Source organism: Oryzias latipes, chromosome 16 (assembly GCF_053564925.1).
Source record: "Oryzias latipes strain Hd-rR chromosome 16, Olatipes_Hd-rR_3.1".
Taxonomy (NCBI): Eukaryota; Metazoa; Chordata; class Actinopteri; order Beloniformes; family Adrianichthyidae; genus Oryzias; species Oryzias latipes.
Window position 1 is genome coordinate 23,753,500 of NC_136252.1, and position 17,127 is coordinate 23,770,626.

The 17,127-nt window shown below is 40.3% G+C and overlaps 2 protein-coding genes across 5 annotated transcripts in view; one reads left to right on the forward strand and one right to left on the reverse strand.

Moving 5' to 3' along the window:
* Nucleotides 1-8,494, forward strand: part of ddr1 (discoidin domain receptor tyrosine kinase 1) — a 49,303-nt gene extending 40,809 nt beyond the window's left edge. For 2 of the 4 annotated variants that reach the window (XM_023964435.2, XM_023964436.2), the window contains 7 exons: nucleotides 1,555-1,674; nucleotides 3,570-3,871; nucleotides 3,957-4,084; nucleotides 4,634-4,831; nucleotides 4,908-5,175; nucleotides 5,349-5,498; nucleotides 6,341-8,494. In XM_023964435.2, the coding sequence (XP_023820203.1) occupies nucleotides 1,555-1,674; nucleotides 3,570-3,871; nucleotides 3,957-4,084; nucleotides 4,634-4,831; nucleotides 4,908-5,175; nucleotides 5,349-5,498; nucleotides 6,341-6,481 (1,307 nt within the window). In that variant the 3' untranslated portion in view covers nucleotides 6,482-8,494. The remainder of the gene's footprint in view (nucleotides 1-1,554; nucleotides 1,675-3,569; nucleotides 3,872-3,956; nucleotides 4,085-4,633; nucleotides 4,832-4,907; nucleotides 5,176-5,348; nucleotides 5,499-6,340) is intronic. The other 2 variants (XM_023964437.2, XM_078933539.1) reach the window with 1 other exon arrangement.
* A 53-nt stretch (nucleotides 8,495-8,547) lies between these two features.
* On the reverse strand, nucleotides 8,548-16,273 carry flot1b (flotillin 1b). Its single transcript, XM_011485475.4, has 13 exons — nucleotides 16,111-16,273; nucleotides 13,753-13,803; nucleotides 13,351-13,426; nucleotides 13,103-13,193; nucleotides 12,871-13,014; nucleotides 12,682-12,801; nucleotides 12,090-12,185; nucleotides 11,851-12,003; nucleotides 11,560-11,741; nucleotides 11,421-11,466; nucleotides 11,143-11,280; nucleotides 10,582-10,746; nucleotides 8,548-10,245 (listed from the first exon to the last, which is right to left on the reverse strand). The coding sequence occupies exons 1-13, from the start codon at nucleotides 16,214-16,216 to the stop codon at nucleotides 10,216-10,218; spliced, it is 1,398 nt and encodes a 465-aa protein (XP_011483777.2). The 5' UTR covers nucleotides 16,217-16,273; the 3' UTR covers nucleotides 8,548-10,215.
* Nucleotides 16,274-17,127: the final 854 nt, after the last annotated feature.

Genomic DNA, 17,127 nt, shown 5'->3' on the forward strand with positions numbered 1-17,127 from the left:
CTAATGTTCTTGGTTTGGTTTTGGTTCCATATATAAATTTTGTGTTACAAAAAAACAACAAAAAGCAAAAAATTAAGAAACTCCTTCATTAAATGTACTAATTAGCAAGAAGCAATAAAGAAAACCTTTTATTTGGCTTCTACTTACCCTGGTGTAATTCAATAAATAAAAAATCCTTCTTAAATGTATCACAACACATGTTTGATACGTTCCGCGTAAACATTCTGGTATGCAGTACGGATGCAACCATTCATGTTCCCCATCCTTCCTTTCTCTTTCGGCTTTTCCCATCAGGGGTCGCCACAGCGAATCATCCTTTTCCACCTCACTCTATCATGAACATCTTCTACCCTAACATTAGCCAACTTCATGTCCTCTGTTAAGACATCCATGTATCTCCTCTTTGGCCGTCCTCTTGCCCTCCTGCCAGGCAGCTCCATCTCCAACATCCTTCTACCAATAAATCCACTGTCCCTCCTCTGAACATGTCCAAACCATCTCAGTCTGGCTTCTCTGACTTTGTCGCTAACACAGGCAACATGAGCCGTCCCTCTGATGTACTCGTTCCTCATCCTGTCTAACCTGGTCACTCCTAAGGAGAACCTCAACATCTTCATCTCCGCTACCTCCATCTCAGCCTCTTGTCTCTGTCTCACTGCTACCGTCTCTAACCCATAGAGCAGAGCTGGTCTCACCACTGTCTTGTACACCTTTCCTTTGAGTCTTGCTGGCACTCTTCTGTCACACAACACTCCTGACACTTTCCTCCACCCGCTCCAACCTGCCTGCACTCGCCTCTTCACCTCTTTTCCACACTCCCCATCACACTGAACTGTTGACCCCAAGTACTTAAACTCCTGCACCTTCTTCACCTCAGCCCCCTGTAACCTAACGCTTCTACCTTGATCCCTCTCGTTCATGTTCCCCATGATTCGGTTTATTGTTGTAAAAGACGGTCCGGTTCTTGATCCAGAATTCTGGCACCCCAGTATGCAACACGACTGGGCTTTTGCAAAAGACAGCAGAATCAGAAAAACTTTTTTGATCCCACACGTGGGAAATATGTGAAGGGTATGCAAATAAGGAAAACTATAAATTCCACTATGCCAAACAAACATAAAATCCAAGCAAAGCCCCTGCGAGGCAGAATACCTGCAGGAAGCTGCACAGTGCCCAGAGGACATAAAAGAGGCATTGTTTTGGAAAAGGAAAAAAGAAAAAGCAAAGGCGGAAGACATTCCTTTGCTTTTGGTTGTACCACAGGAGGTCGGCATGCAGTCTTTATAGGGCGTCTGTGTGAGTTTGACAGCATGAGTAACACAGATCTTCATGTTTGGTTACAGCCTGACTCGTGTTAACTTGCCTGTTGTAGTAATGCTCTCTGGTTCAGCCCTCCTCATCCCTCACATCATGATTACCCATCTAACTGTGTCATGCTGATGATTGTGTTGTGATTTTGAATGAAATTGTATTTTTTGATTTATATGTATATTTTTTCTGTTGCATCCGTGTGCACCCCCACCTGCGTGTGTGTCCGTGTGCCTGCCCCCGCAGCCTTGCTGTTAAACAACCCAGCCTATCACGTGCTCCTCCCAGATCACAGAAAAGGCTCCCGAGCTTTAGTCGTCCCCAGCTCCACACGGGCTCAGGAAAAGAGCCTCAATGTGCCCCAGGGTAAGAGACCTCAGACTGGGTCAGGATAGAGGAAAGAGCCCCTGCCTCTCTATTCACCTGCTAACCTGTCATTTGAAAATAACCCTTTTACTTTGCATGTGTCTGACCTTCATCCCTCACAGTTTGCCACTCTGACTGGCTGCAAGCACCTTTTCTTGGAAGGTTAAATGTTTTTAAGCTCCTGTGTGGCTTAAAAATGGGATTTAATTAGTATTTGTCATACATCTGAGAATGCTGAGCTGAGCTGAAACTCTTGGATGCCATAAGTTGGAGCTAATTTCAAACTGCAGCATTCATTTTTGGTTGGAATCACTCATTATTTTAGAGTTCTAATGAGTTCTTAAAAATGTATTAAAGCTTAGGTTGCTTATTTAAAAATGTGTGATATATTTAAGGAGGGAGGAAAGAAATATGTTTTCTATTAGACAACATTTTTTTATAATTTAACTAGTTTAAATAGTTTTACAAATTCCCGAGTTGCACCACAAACTGGAACAAAGGTTTTGTTTTTGCTGTATTTTTTATAAATCACTGCTGATATTATCATACATACTGCTACATTTGCTCCATTGATATGATCCTATGTGAAGCATGGTGTCTTTTATTTTGAAAGTCATTTGGACTTCTGTCAAAAGTTTGCAACTTTATTTTTTTGAATAAAGGCTTTTTTCTCTTTATGTTTTATTTATGCCAAATAAACGACAGGTTATTTATATTTATCATTATAGTAACGATAACGTAAATACAAATCCGTGTCTTAATTTCACTATAGGGGGAAATCAGACTTTGTGGCTCCTACTGGGTTGTAGTCTGTGAATGGCTCTTTAACTGTTGAAGGTTGCAGCCCCCTGGTTCAGATTCTTCCCTTTGTTAGTTTAGGATAAAGATATTTCTGCTGTAAGGGTTAAATCTTCCCCAAAGGACACAAGAGGTCCAGCCAATGTCCAGCAGGGGGCTGCATGTATAAAATGTAAAAACAGTCGATGGTTTTTACAGTCTGTCCGTTTCAACATCTAACCTTTTAGAATTATTATCTTGTAGCTGTGGGTAAATCTAAAATGTATTAACAGTTTTTAAAATCCAAAGTGTTTATGTAAAGATACATTCATGTATTATTGAAGTGTCACAATCCCTAGAAACCTGTAATGTGCTGTCAGTATCACTTAGGAGTTGTTCGTTTTCAGAAAAAGAACCCACCTGTTTTTTAGATCTTTTATTTTTTAAATAAATCTAACTATATAAGTTTAGTTTGGAGGCACCGAAGTAATGATAACTGAATGAGGACAGGCTGCTCCTCCATCAAAACATTAAGTTGAAAATGCCACCGGTTTTTGAGCGTCTCCTGTTTCATATCAATGATGCATGCTGATGTGAGCAGAGATAAATCTTTGTCCCTTCTTGTCACTGAAGGCGTAGGGTATACTGTTTTTCTCGCCGGGAAGCCGCAGAGAAACTGTCAGACCGGCTTACAGAGAACCACCATTCCTTGGCGTCGCACTCCAAACTTAATGTTGCGGTGATGAATACCCTCCCACGCGCGCATTCAAAAAGGCCTCCAGAAGTTTGCAATAACGCATAACTGTCAGTTAACGACGTTAAAACAGGCGTTCTGGTGTCGGTCGATATTTGTATTTGACTGATGTTCTCAATGGTTTCTGCTGCAGCTCAGCATTCCCAGACACAAAGGCGGTCCGTCCTGTCCGTCCTTTACTGTAATTCTAAAAAAAACAACAAAAAAAACTGTGGATCACATGGTTGTTACTCAGATGACATTCTTCCAGACTGTCTCGTCAATAAAAGACGTCCTTCTCATTTAACAGGATTTTTCTGATTTTTTGAGGAAGAAAACTGGTTTTAATTTGACCCGTATTTACCTCTTCACCCCTTTGCTTCAGCTTGTGGTTTGGACCTGGACATGGAGAAGGGCTTCCCACCATCTCAGGAGGAGCCCCCTCCTTACCCCGGATCCCCGCCATACCCATCTCTGTCTCCACCCGTTTCCCCACCCCTTCCTCCCAGTGTTCCACACTACGCTGAAGCAGACATTGTGAGTTTGCAAGGTGTGAGCGGTAACAACACCTACGCAGTCCCTGCCTTAGCATCCTCAAGCCCCGGGGCTGATGCTGCCTCGTTGCCAGAGCTGCCTCGCCAGTGTCTTATCTTTAAGGAGAAGCTTGGGGAGGGACAGTTTGGAGAGGTGAGAGCATGGCTGATATACTGACAGAATCATGGTGAGGGCTGACGTTACTCTTTAGCAATGCTTGTATGTTTTTGTGTGAAAGGTGCACTTGTGTGAAATAGAGAACCCCCAGGACCTTCCCAGCCTGGAGTTCCCATTTAATGTGAGAAAAGGTCGCCCTCTTCTGGTGGCTGTGAAGATACTGCGCCCAGATGCCTCCAAGAATGCCAGGTCTGTAACATCATGAGGATTTATTGTGACAGTTGTTCCCACAGAACACAATAATAAAGCGAATATCGAGCCACCAGCTGTCTAATGTCATAAGGATGCTGCTAAGAAAGCAGTTAAATGGTGGATTCATATTTATGATTATATTTAGAAAATAAATACCACTTTTAGTCACTACTTTTTATTCTTTTTTTTTTTTGGTATTTATCTGTCGCACATTAAAAGTTGGACCTTCACTTTGACGGTTATGTATTAAGGGTAAATCTATATCACATTTTAATGGTTCCTACATGAAATCTAGCAAAAAAATAAAGTTTTAACCAGCCTAAGATATTTTACAGAGGATGGAAAAAGACGTTACCTTCAAAAGTTAAGAAAAACCGATGGCTAAAAAAAAAAAAGACTTCCACCTCGTACAGGTTGGTCCGTGAAAATTTTGCCTGACATTGATCCGGTCCGGAAAAAGTTGCGGATGACTGCACTAAGAGAAGAGGCCCAACATTTGCTTCTCTGTTTCTGACATCCAATAATCAACTTTTTTTCATCTGATAGAAACGACTTCTTGAAAGAGGTGAAGATCCTGTCTCGTCTGAAGGACCCCAACATCATCCAGCTGCTGGGGGTGTGTGTGAGCAGCGACCCACTCTGCATGGTTACGGAGTACATGGAGTGTGGAGACCTGAACCAGTACCTGTCCCATCGAGTCCTGCTGGACAAAACCGGACCTTCTCACAACGCGCCAACCATCAGGTATCGCCTGCGCTCACAACAAAATCCACACACAGAACAATGATGCTACTTATCCCATGTGTGTTCGGTCCCCCAGTTACCCGGCCCTCATCTCAATCGCCAGCCAGATTGCATCAGGAATGAAGTTCCTCTCTTCCCTGAACTTTGTGCATCGGGACCTAGCCACCCGTAATTGTTTGGTGGGGGGAGACCGAGGGGAGAATGGAGAAGATCGAGGTGGCGAACGGCAGATCAAGATAGCCGACTTTGGCATGAGCAGAAACCTGTACGCCGGAGATTACTACAGAATCCAGGGCAGAGCCGTGCTGCCGATCCGCTGGATGGCCTGGGAGTGTATTCTGATGGTGAGACCATAAGATCCAAAAGCATCTGCTGAAATCATAGTTGATTGCTGGTATATTTTTCCCCACAAAATAATTTAGGTCGCATAGATCAATATTGTTTGAAAAATTGATAAAAAACATTTTACTTTGACACAAGCCAGAACTTGTATGATGTTGTTTGTGTGGATTGCCAGGGTAAGTTCACCACAGCCAGTGACGTGTGGGCGTTTGGGGTCACTCTGTGGGAGATGCTGAGTGTTTGTCAGGAGCAACCGTACTCCAACCTGACAGATGAACAAGTCATCGACAATGCCGGAGAGTTCTTCAGAGACCAGGGCAGACAGGTACTTTTTTATTTTATTTCTCTTACACACAGAAAACACAGCTGGGTTTCAAACCACTGAATTTGTGTAATTTTACTTCACAAGTCCATAATTGATTTTATAAATATTTTTTATAAATAGCTTTTTATAAATAAATAGAATTTTTTTTATAAAAAAGGAACAAAAAAGCTGTTGTCTTTTTTGTTTTGTCCTGAATAAAATGTTCTTAAAAAGACTGAAAGAAAATGGATCCATTGATGAATTGATTTTATATTTGATAAGAAGAATACATTTGACTTAAAAAAAATAACGAATTTCAAGCCAGTCTTCCTAAGAAAGCAACAAAGAATCTTTAGCAGCAATTTTGGAATATTTACTCCAAATATTCACACATCCTTTCCTTTTGCTTTAAATCTTGATCATGCTGACAAAAGGTTTGATTGAACTGGTATCTCACACTAACCTCATTAATGTTGTTCCTAAGAGTGTCAAGTATTTATTAAATTATCTTGTTGCCATCTCTGCTTTTATGAGGAATCTGCAGTCAGTGATTTTTACTTGTTTCTTCTAATAAGCTGGTTTGAGTTGTTTAAGCTTTCCTCCAAAACAGAATTTTAAATAACTTTCTTTCTCCTCACCAAATATTAATTGAACTAGTATAACTAATTTGAAGCTATTAAACTATTTACTTAAATGAAAAAATGTACTAATTATGAGTCTGCATAAATTTTTGCTAGATTGCTAAAATCTCATTTTTAGACTTCTGACGTATGTTTCCTTTATCCCAAAAAATAAGCACTAAGTGATCCAGAGACGTCAACATTTTCCTAAAATGTCTGATCTCCTTTGTGTTTGTTTCTCAGGTGTATCTTGGGAAGCCGGCCGTGTGTCCGCAGGGTCTCTACGAGCTCATGTTGAGCTGCTGGAACAGAGACTGCAAACTCCGCCCATCGTTCGCCCACATCCACTCCTTCCTTACCGAGGACGCCATGAACATGGTTTGAAGAGAAACACAGGAAAGGTGGAGGGTGCACTTACAGGGAATGTGGGTACTTTTTTATTTTACGCAAGTGGGGATGAGACGCCGCTGGTTCGGTTTTTTTTCCCCCTACTTCAGACCCCCCCCCAAAACAAATACTTATCTCATATTATAGGTGACAGTAGGTGTTGGTGGTGGGTGCAGTCTGCATAGAAACCTTCTTTGTTTACTTTACATCTACAGGAGTGGTTTACCTGAAGTAATACCATGGTCCGGGTAAATACTTGATTCTGATTGGCTGCTGGGTGTGCATTGAAAGGTGATAATCCATAGTGATAATTCACACCTAAAAAAGAAGCTCCGGTCACATAGCTTAAATGTTTTATATCACTGCGCTGGCTTCTTTAAAACAAACTTTAGCTTCATCATCTGGACAAAAATAAGCGATAAGAGATGAACTTTCTCTCTGAACCGATGCTTATAGTCCGGTTTTTGTGGAAGAAGCTATCCAACCCCAAAAAATAACAAGAATAAAGTACTAAAAGCTAATTGAATGTTTATTTCTTTTGTAAGTGACCATGGTATAAGCGGGTTAATGGCTTTCAAAATGTGCATTATCAGAAATTAACGCACGTTGTGCAAACCTGAGCGTCAGATGTTTGCTTCCGGGAAGTGCATTCATTTTGGATAATGCACACTTTGTCGGCCATTAACCCTTACTTAACCCTTGTGCTATCCTAGGCACTTTAACATTGGGACTTGGGTCATCTAGACCCACTAGACAGTGTGCTGAACCTTTTTTCTTCAATGATTTGTGATCTTCACTAGTGTCTGTGGATTACAAGAAATCCTCTTCACCTTTATCCCCCTTTGTCATGGTAGGGAGAACACGTCAATGTAAGGGTGGGGTCATAGGATAGCACAAGGGTTAAATCCTCAACTCTGTGTAAACTATAATAACGTCAGGGTACCCCCCTCCCCTTCTTACTGTTTTACTCATTTGACCTCAGCCACATCTCCTTTCAATGACCCACATCCACAGTTTTTTGTGGACAAATGTGAAACCATGAGGACCAGACAACAGCAGTCCCCCTGTCTGCAATTGATCATGCTCCAAGAAATGTCTGAACTCCACCTTTGAAAGATACAGATGCATGAATGCTCCAACGGACTCCTCAGAAGAGGAGAATCTTCAGCTTCCAGTGAGACATACGATCACTAACTTGAAGGGCTTTTCCAGGCTGAAACAATGGATGGAAAAATCTTCAGTTGAACTTTTTTTTTTTTTTTTTTTAATCTTCCTCCACCTGTATCTTGTTGTGACTTAGTCACAAAGGAAAGTCCCGAAATTCCGCCACCCGCTGCACTTTAATGCTATGTACCCCGAACAATCTAATCATTTTACTGCAATAATCATGCTAAGATATCTAACAAGGCATCGGGGATAGCTGCAAACGTATTGCCAAACCAAGAGATGTAAAATATTGTTCAAATAATGGATTGGCATCTGCATCCATGTCTGACCACCATCACAAACTTTCAGTGCGCTGTGATTTCTTTTTTTTTTTTACTCGCTCAACCAAATGAATCACTGTAACTTGAAAATGGGCTGTAAATCCTCAGATCTCTGCAGGATGGAACCATTGAGCATTAATCCGACTGTGGCAGAACACATTTTTCTGCCATACTGACTGTACAGCGCACCCAATCAGCTTCATGGAGGATCTCAGTGATGCTCAAGCCGTTTGTTTGGCTCATTTTTGATACACTGTAGTTCCATGGAAATCTTTTTGACTATAAGTACTGACTTCATGATGTCTGGTTTAGTCTTTTTGTGTCTGAATCTGAACATATCAGTACATGTATATATCCTGAGCAAAGAATAACTGTTTCCTTTACTAATATATAGAAACTCCTGTTCCATTTTGGGGCTTCTTCCTTTCTGTAGAATGCTTGCTGCCTTCATGCTGTTATTATTCATGGTGTTGTCTATTTTTGTAGATGTTTTAATAAAGTAAGCCTTTTCAAATAATCAAAATGAGCTTCATCCTCTGTCTGTGGAGAAAATATTCAGTAAACAAGACCACTGGCTTTGTTTTAGTGAATAAATCCTTTTATTTTGTTTGTTTACTACTGAGAAATTTGATGATTCATACAAGCAGCTTCACTTTACTTGGAAGATAAATATTTATTTCTACTAAGAAAGTCATGCAACAAATTTTCAATGCCTTTTCCCAGTAAGACACAAAAGCATTGAGACTAGTTTGGCTTTCATCTGAAGACCGATGGCTTGAGATCCGTTTGACGAGAAGGAGAGTTTCCCTAAGGAAGCTCAGTCTGATTGAGGGGTCTGACCAGGCACTTGGCGGCGACAGAATCCAAAAAGCAGAGTAAAAACTTTAGAAAATGTCTAAAAGTAATATTAATCGGATATTAAGTCAGTATAAATACATATATGAACTAAAGAGAGCAGCTAAAACCTAAAACTCAGCTTGAGTTTTGAATCATAATATAGAAAATATTACAAGAAATCTAAAATTGCTTTAGATTATCTATGCATACGTATTCACCAAGTCTTTAGAAAACAGTAGGTAAAAGATGTAACTATATAAAAAAACGGTTGCTGCTGCAAATCAACATCAATGCTGCTTTTCCACCACAAGATACTTTCAGTGCTCATACAGGAAAACCTCAGCATCTTCCCACCAACAACTTCCACCCCCATCAACTGAGAAAACCTTTTCACTCACCAGCAGCAACTGCACACAAAAAAAAAAGGAAAGTCGCTAAACTTAGCTATTTCCCTAAAAAAAAAATATCGTTTTTGTGCCACTAATGGTTAAAATTACAACTTTATTGTTCGTTTTGGATCCTTTACCCATCTGCAGGTTGAAGGTCAGATTACTGGTGATGGTTGAAGCGTGTATACTTTAGGAAAAGTCTTAACTTTTTCCATACGTTCCACTCATTTCAGAGTCAGCATTTTAAAGCCTCCTTGAAGGGGCTGTTGGATTCAGGCCGGTTGGCATCTCTCTGATTGAATGTCCGGAGTTTTGAGGAACCTTTTGCTGGGAAAACACTTTCGATAGAGACATGATTTGGAGGAGGACATATGTTTGACTGACCTTAAAAACATTTTTAGGTAGATTAAAGCCTTTAAAGTAACAGTTCATGATAATTACTGCAGGGATTTCTCAGTAGATCAAACATTTACAAAAGATTGTTATTTTTCATCGCTACACAAAACTTCACAGATAAAGACCTCAGCAACTCTACAGTCCACTCTGTAGCTGTCAACTACAGGAAATAGGCACACATTTTGTTATAATAATGACTAGAACATTGAGACTTCTGTAGTGAAGATTGAAGGCAGCATGATGTTACCTCACTGAGTTTTACTCGTCTAAAAGGCACAAAACTAAAGGCTTCCATTTTCCATATTCTTTAATTTAGTAACAATGTTGTTCTGCAGGGAAACTGCAGTCACTTTAAAGTAAAACGCTGCATACATCTAAGCGGTTAAACGACAGACAGGAGTGGTTCCTTCAACTAGACTGTTTTTTGTGTGACTTTGCACAGATGCAGGGCCACCAGCTGAAAAGACACAAATGAGGAAGAATGTTGGGAAAACATGCAGATAAAACGGTAGAATGGGAACGTTGGGTGGTGCTGATTCAATGGCGTGAGCACGTGCTGCAGACGCAATGATGTCAGACTTGGCGTGACGGATTATTTCAGGCGCCTCCCTCAGTCCTCTCCTTAATGGGCGCGGGCCCTTTTCCCAGCAGCCTGGAAGAAATGTCCGATTTTTAATGCTCAGCATTTGGTCTCAGCTTAAGCAGATTTTATTCATCTGCCCTTTTGAGACTACAGTTAGAGGTTATGATGGACGTTCATTGCAGCTGTCGCTACTAACATGCAGGCTTTAAACAAAAAGGATGTTACAGCTTCTTCTGTTTAATTTAGTTCACTCATTCTCTGATTTACCTATTTGTTTTCTGCTACTTGATTGATTTCTCATCAACTGGATGGAAGCAAGCATCCAGCAGCTCCTGACCCTCAGAGTTAAAACCCTGAAGACTTAAGGAGAAGAGTTTTCTTTTTCCCAGCTGGACTGCAGAATACCTGTGAGATGTCGATTCCTGTGAGTTTCTCCAAGGCGCTTGGCACCCGGGTCATGATGTCCAGCACCTCCCCTGCGAGTTTGGCTGCTCCCACCTCTGAGCCGCCGCTGGACACCATGGTGATCTTCTGGGCGTGTGACAGTGGCTCACTGATGGCCTCTGCCATCTGCACAACAACACAGGAGGCATTATAGATCAGCAGGAATCCCAAACATTCAAAACATTTGCATTTGGAAGTCGGTAAGTTACTGTGTTTAAGGGCCTGATGCCAGTAAAAATGAGAATTACAAACATTTTACAATATAAATAAATCAAGCAAAACTAATTTAGATGTTGAAAAGTGACAGAAACAACAGTAAATTATTATTACATCAACATGTAAAACAGAGGTTAAGTAAGATAATATAAATGTTACGAAAAGTCCACATTTTACTGACGGATCAGGAATCCCCTCTTTTGTCAAATATTGAGGTATTTTATTTATTTAAAACATCTTCTTGGTCTGCCCTTCATCTATGGCGGGTGACTACAGGAGCTTTTATTTTGTAGGAGTTAAACTGACCAGTGGGAGTTTCTCCAGCAGCAAATCCACCATAGCTCCCTCTTTGTATTGCTTGAAGGCCTCTGCCTTTTTGGCCATCTGCTCGGCCTCGGCGCGGCCTTTGGCCTCCATAGCAAAAGCCTCGGCCTCGCCTTTCATCTGCGTGAACAAGAACAGACAGGGCTGTGAGGACAGAGCTGGGAGAGCAGACGAACAAGAAAAAAGAAAACTTTAAAATGTTTGCTACTAAGCAAGTAATGAAAGATCTATCGGGAGAAATCAGACATGGCAGTTCTCACTTTGATGGACTCAGCCTCTGCCTCAGCCTCCATGATGAGCTGCGCACTGTCCCACACAGGAGAAATCGAACGTTACTATAAAGGCTCCAGCTCGGATTAAAAAGCTGCAAAGTGAGCATTTTTAACCGTTGGAACTCACCGCTGGGCCTCGGCCAACTTCTCTAGCCTGTATCTCTCCGCATCTGCCGGCTTCATAACTTTGGCCTCCAGCTCCTTTTCCTTGCGGATTATTTCCTGTTCCTGCAGCATGATCTGCTGCGTGCGCTCCACCACCAGAACCTGCATCTTCTCCTCCTCGATGCACTGCTTTGTCTTGGCTACCTGGAATATGTAATGCAAACCACTTACAGTGAAAGCTAAGCAGAGAGGATTTAGAAGCTGGAAAGGTCCCAAAACAAATAAATGTCACACGATGAGAAGAAACCACTACCTGAAGCTGGTAGGCCATTTCTGACTCGGCCTTCTTGGCGTTGACCTCCTTGTCGTACGCCGCTTTCTTCAGTTCATAATCTCTTTGGGCTTTAGCCATTTCAATCTCGTTCTTGTACTGAGCAGACACCTTCTCCTGCATGGCCCGGGCCTCCTGTAGGCGGCAACAGACAGACAAAAGAGGGTCAAAAAGATGCCGTTCTTTACCAGATCTTTCTTTCTCGCATTTGCGTGGTTTACTTTGATGACAGAATCCCGCTTGTACTGAGCCTCTCCAATCCTGGCGTCCTTCTGGACCTGGGCCGTTCGCGCCTTACCCAGTGAGTTAAGGTAGTCCTGCAGTTATGACAGACAGTCAGGATTAAAGCAACACAGCAAACATGCAACAAGCATTCAGCATATTCCTAAATTACCACATCAATAGATGGAACTAGTGACACTAGGAAGGACAAAATGTCTATATTATTTTGCTACTAACAGGACTTTTCAAACAAGATGAACTGAGAAAAAAAGTCTGCGCCTTTTTTTGCTGAATAAACAGAGCCTCTGGTGTAACATGATCTGTATGAAAACAAGAACAAAAAGACGCTGGAGAGTGTACAGACATGCCCAGGGCAAAAATGAAGCCAGGCAACTCAATTCAGACAGGAAGTGCAACTGTGGTGCATAGAAAACGCCAGAGAAGCACTTAAGACTATATTAGGACTGAAGACAGGATGAGAGACTGTCTTCATCATTGGAGGGCAATTAAACTGAGAGGAAACACAGTGACCATAAAAGCTTTTGTGGGAGGAGCCTCTTCACACATACTGATGGAAAAATGAAAAAGTACCTGATCGTCGTGAACGTCTTTGAGCGTGTAGCTGACGACACCAATCCCCATGTTGACCAGGTCAGACGAGGCCACTTTGAAGACCTGCTCGGAGAACTTCTTCCGGTCCTGGTAGATCTCCTACACACCAGCACATTGATGTGAGCTTCTCTTTGGAACGCTGGGACCAATCGACTATTTAACACAAACCTCCACGGTTAAATGAGCGATGATGGCTCGCTGATGACCCTCCAGCGTCTCCAGCGCAATCTCGGAAATCTCACGCTCGGATTTGCCCATGAACATCTGACAGGCAGTGGCCAGCATCTCCTTGTTCTGGCCCTGGATTTTCACCTAAAAATATATACATATGCGTAACACAACACGGATGGAATCCTTTCTAAGTTTGATCTTGACATTTGGGTCATAAAAGAAAACACACCTGTGCAATGCCGGTGACAGAGATGGGGACGCCGTGGCGAGTGTAGACTTTGTCACTCTTCACATTTAGAGTCAAGGTGTTGAGAGAGATTCTGAAAGTCAAAGAAAAACAATAAACTAACAGTAGACATGACAGTTTAGACAGGAGAAGATTGAATGCAAAATGACAGCAGTTCTGCTAACGGCTGACGGTGGAGGCTGTGATTTTCTTGTGTGTGGTCTAAATAAAATGAGAGGAACCTGGATTACCTTTGAATCTTCTGAATACATGGGAAGACGAACACTCTCCCTCCAGCTATCATTAGAGGTGGAGCACGTCCACAGCCTGGAGGATCAGAGGAGGGGGAGGAGCATAAGCACCAGAAGCGACACCACTCAGCAAAATACAGCTACTTAGCTTGAAACGGAAACTCTCATTCCTGAAACATTTCTGATGACATGTTATAACAGTACAGAAGTAGCCATAGCCTCTTATTGTGCTCTTTATCATGCCGGTCCTGAGTGAATGCCCAACGTCTGTACACAAACCTCCACTAGCCAACATGTAGTAACCACAGAAACATTTCTAGCCATACTCAAACATCATAAAAGCTAAAACTTAAATATGTCAATGTGCTGTGTCACTATAGACAATCAACAAGGAGCTATTACCAGACACCACCATGGCTTCATTGGGTCCACAAGTGTAAAACATCCTGATGCCTGCGGAGAAACGACAGCATGACCATCTTCTCAGAACAGACTGTTGTTTACAAAATTCTAAAACAAAGGTAGAACAACAACAATGCAAAAATACTCCATGGGAAATCCTGTTTAGCATTCAAATAAATGCAATCAAATGAGGGTTTTTGTTTATTTTTATCACAGAACATCACTATATCAATATTTGTTTTCTAAATGATTCATTATAGTGTACTATTTTAGCTCTCTAGGACACAAAGGCAGTCAATTTTAAATTAGGCACAGTTTTGACCATCGTATGCATGCATCCATTCTCTAGTCGCTATGAAGCATGACAAGAAAGTGGGGCACGAGGGACAAAAACTCAACACTGAACTTTGTATGATATTTTCCACTTGGCTTTGTGCCACTCGGTTCTGTTTACTGTTGTTTTTTTGTTGTTGTCGAAACTCTTTTTTTTTTTAAAGTAGAACACAGAGTGATGGGAAACGTCACATGAATGCATACAAAGGTTCACTTTTAGATAGTAAAGGCTATCTATAAGGACACTATTACTAACTTCAAGCAACATGCTGTTTCAGTTGGAGACGATAGATGGAATACAGATGGAAAGTTTCATAATTTTTTTTAAATTTAATTTGCAGCTTTAAAGACCCATTCGGATAAAAACGGTGGTTTTAACATGTTGTGTGGCATTTTTCTCACGATGGAGGACATGTATAAAGAAAATTAAGTTTAAAAACACATTTCTGAGTATTTCTTTTTCCAAAGTGTTGTGAATCAGGAAAAGGCAAAAATAATGCCTTGAAAAAGTGCGTAGGTGTGGTAAAACCTACAACAGGCCACAAGCTCCCTGCTTCGCTCCATTCCAAAGCATCCACTTTTAGACGACTAGATCCGTGTACGTCTTTGTTTTCCTTGTCTGAGCTGGTATCTGGCTCAAAACTGTACGGATGGATGGATGGCTTAAATATTGCTCGCCATTTTTGTTGCACCGATAATATTAGGTTGGGGGTGTGAGGGACTGAAAGCTAGCGGAAGAGCATGCAAAGAAAGGGATGATGGGAAGTGGAAGAAGGCTTACTCAGTGCCAACGCTGAAAATTCAGAGGTGAGTTTCTAACGAACTACTGCCGCTCTGCAGAAACTATGTCCCAGAAAACTACACATACTTTGATTTTGGCTAAAAACAGCATAATCACAACTAAGAGACCACTGGAAACTTTAAGATTAGGGGAACTAAACAAAAAGATCACAACTTAGTACTTTACCATAGAAAATAGTTGAAAAACCTAGGCATTTATAGAAGTGTAATCATATATGTCCTCTTTTAAAATAATAAATCACTTTTTTTTATATTGAAACTATTTTGATTAAATAAAATGAATGACCTTATATGTTAATCTAGGATATTTTAAACAAAGCGGCCAAACAATTTTCTATTTGACAATAAATAAAAAATACGTTTTCAACCTAAATGCTGGACATATTTTTTTTAATTTTTGTTCCAACTACAGTAGAAATTTTTAAGCTGATTTTTGTTTGTTTGTTTGTTTATAGTCTCACACACATATACATATATATATATATATAGAGAGAGAGAAAGATTTTAATAGGTTTTTAGAAAGTATTATGAATATTACAAACCAGTTAATCTCTCAAACACACTTCTAAGAACATAATGTTCAATAGTTTTCCCTAAAGTGGATGTACAAATCACAGAAGGTTAGTTAGGAGAGAAAAACCAAACTATTGTTAATAGTTTGGTTAAAGACACAGTAAACATGTATTGCATTGTTTATAATTAATACCTCTATTACTTTTTAAGCCTATGAATGATTATCTTTAATTGGTCTTTAATTACCTAAGCTACCTGGAGATTATATATATGTGAAGCATCTCTATGTGAACACAGAACCGTTGGAACAGAAACGAACACATGCTAGCGTCAATCACATAGAGTCCGTTTTTATGTTTTCGTCAAGAACATTAAGGGCTCCTCCCTCCCTCTACTAGAAAGACATTATTCACTAGTACTACCTCCTGGCACCATGTTCCAAAGTCACGCTAAAAGGTTTTAAAAGGCTCGCGAGGCTAATGAAAACGGAAGAAACCATTTCATATCGCATGAACGTTACGTTAGCTTAAATATCGACGATGGACGGGGGGGATATACAATAGTCATAGTGAAATGACGCGGGGGAAATTTTGTAACGAAAGAGAAAAGGGATTCATAAATGTAAACAACTAAAAATCAGTACAGATAATAATAATAAACAAATGTTTCAATTAGTAATTTGCTTGTATATATACAAGGAAAGGCACAAACCGCTAATAAAAAGAGTAGGTAGTAGGTAGGTTCCTCTTCTGCTGGGATCACCGTCGGTAGAGCCAGAAGTTCTGAAGTATAGGAAACGCTGTTTGACCACTCCCATTTCCTCACGGTCTTCTGACTGTCGCCACCTAGCGGTGGAGTCTGGATTCACTGGATTTCCTCAGACTTTGCTCCACAAGATTTCAGTAAATTATCTCAGTTTGTGTTCAGATTCCTATCTTAATGAATGCAGTGTATGATAGCTTAAAAAAGCTGGGATATGTGTCAACTTTTTAACTCATCTTAAATCCTAAAAGATTATATAGTTTGTTAAGAATCACCCACACATTTTCAAATTCGTATACTTTTAATGAATGTCTGATTTGAAGGAAAAATGTTCAAATGAAGAACACAACTTCAATAAAAAAAATAACAACTACAAGCTAGTATTGAATTATAATTATAATGTCTATGTTAAGATTCACTGTTTTGGACATCATGAGAAATGTCTCTTAAAAATGTCTGTATTCATATGGTTTAAAATAAGTCATACCAGGGGTCTGCAACCTGCAGCTCCAGAGTCACATGGCTCTTTTACCCCTCTATTATGGCTCTCTGGTTAAATAAAAATATACAATTTTTTATTTTAAAAGTAACTGTAAAGTAAAAATTGAGTAAGTAGTAAAGTTTGTTTTTTTAAAGAAGGTCAACTAACTTTATTTAAGTCTATTACAAACAATTGAAGGACAGTACGTGTCACAAGTCAAACTAAAACAGTTTGACAGGTTTTTATGTGCCATGTACTACAGAAAATCAATTCGAGGTCCGTAATTGAGGCGCACTGGATTATAAAGCAGATTTTTTATTTTTATACAAATTCAAGGATTTTTACGACGGAGTATTAGGGCCACCAAAAAAAAAAATTAGAGCCACCAAAAAAAAAAAAAAAAAGTAAAATTACGAGATTTTATCTCGTAAATTTAGGAGATAAAAACTCGTAAATTTACGACTTTTTATCTCATAAATTTACGA

Bases quoted from the DNA above. Each gene is read 5' to 3' on its own strand.
- flot1b (XM_011485475.4), bottom strand. From the start codon at position 16,216: ATGGGAGTGGTCAAACAGCGTTTCCTATACTTCAGAACTTCTGGCTCT. The intron at 13,427-13,752 runs GTAATAGCTCCT...CTGATCCTCCAG, and splicing joins TGAAGCCATGGTGGTGTCTG to GCTGTGGACGTGCTCCACCT. The intron at 13,015-13,102 runs GTGTGTTTTCTT...ATATATTTTTAG, and splicing joins CTGTCACCGGCATTGCACAG to GTGAAAATCCAGGGCCAGAA.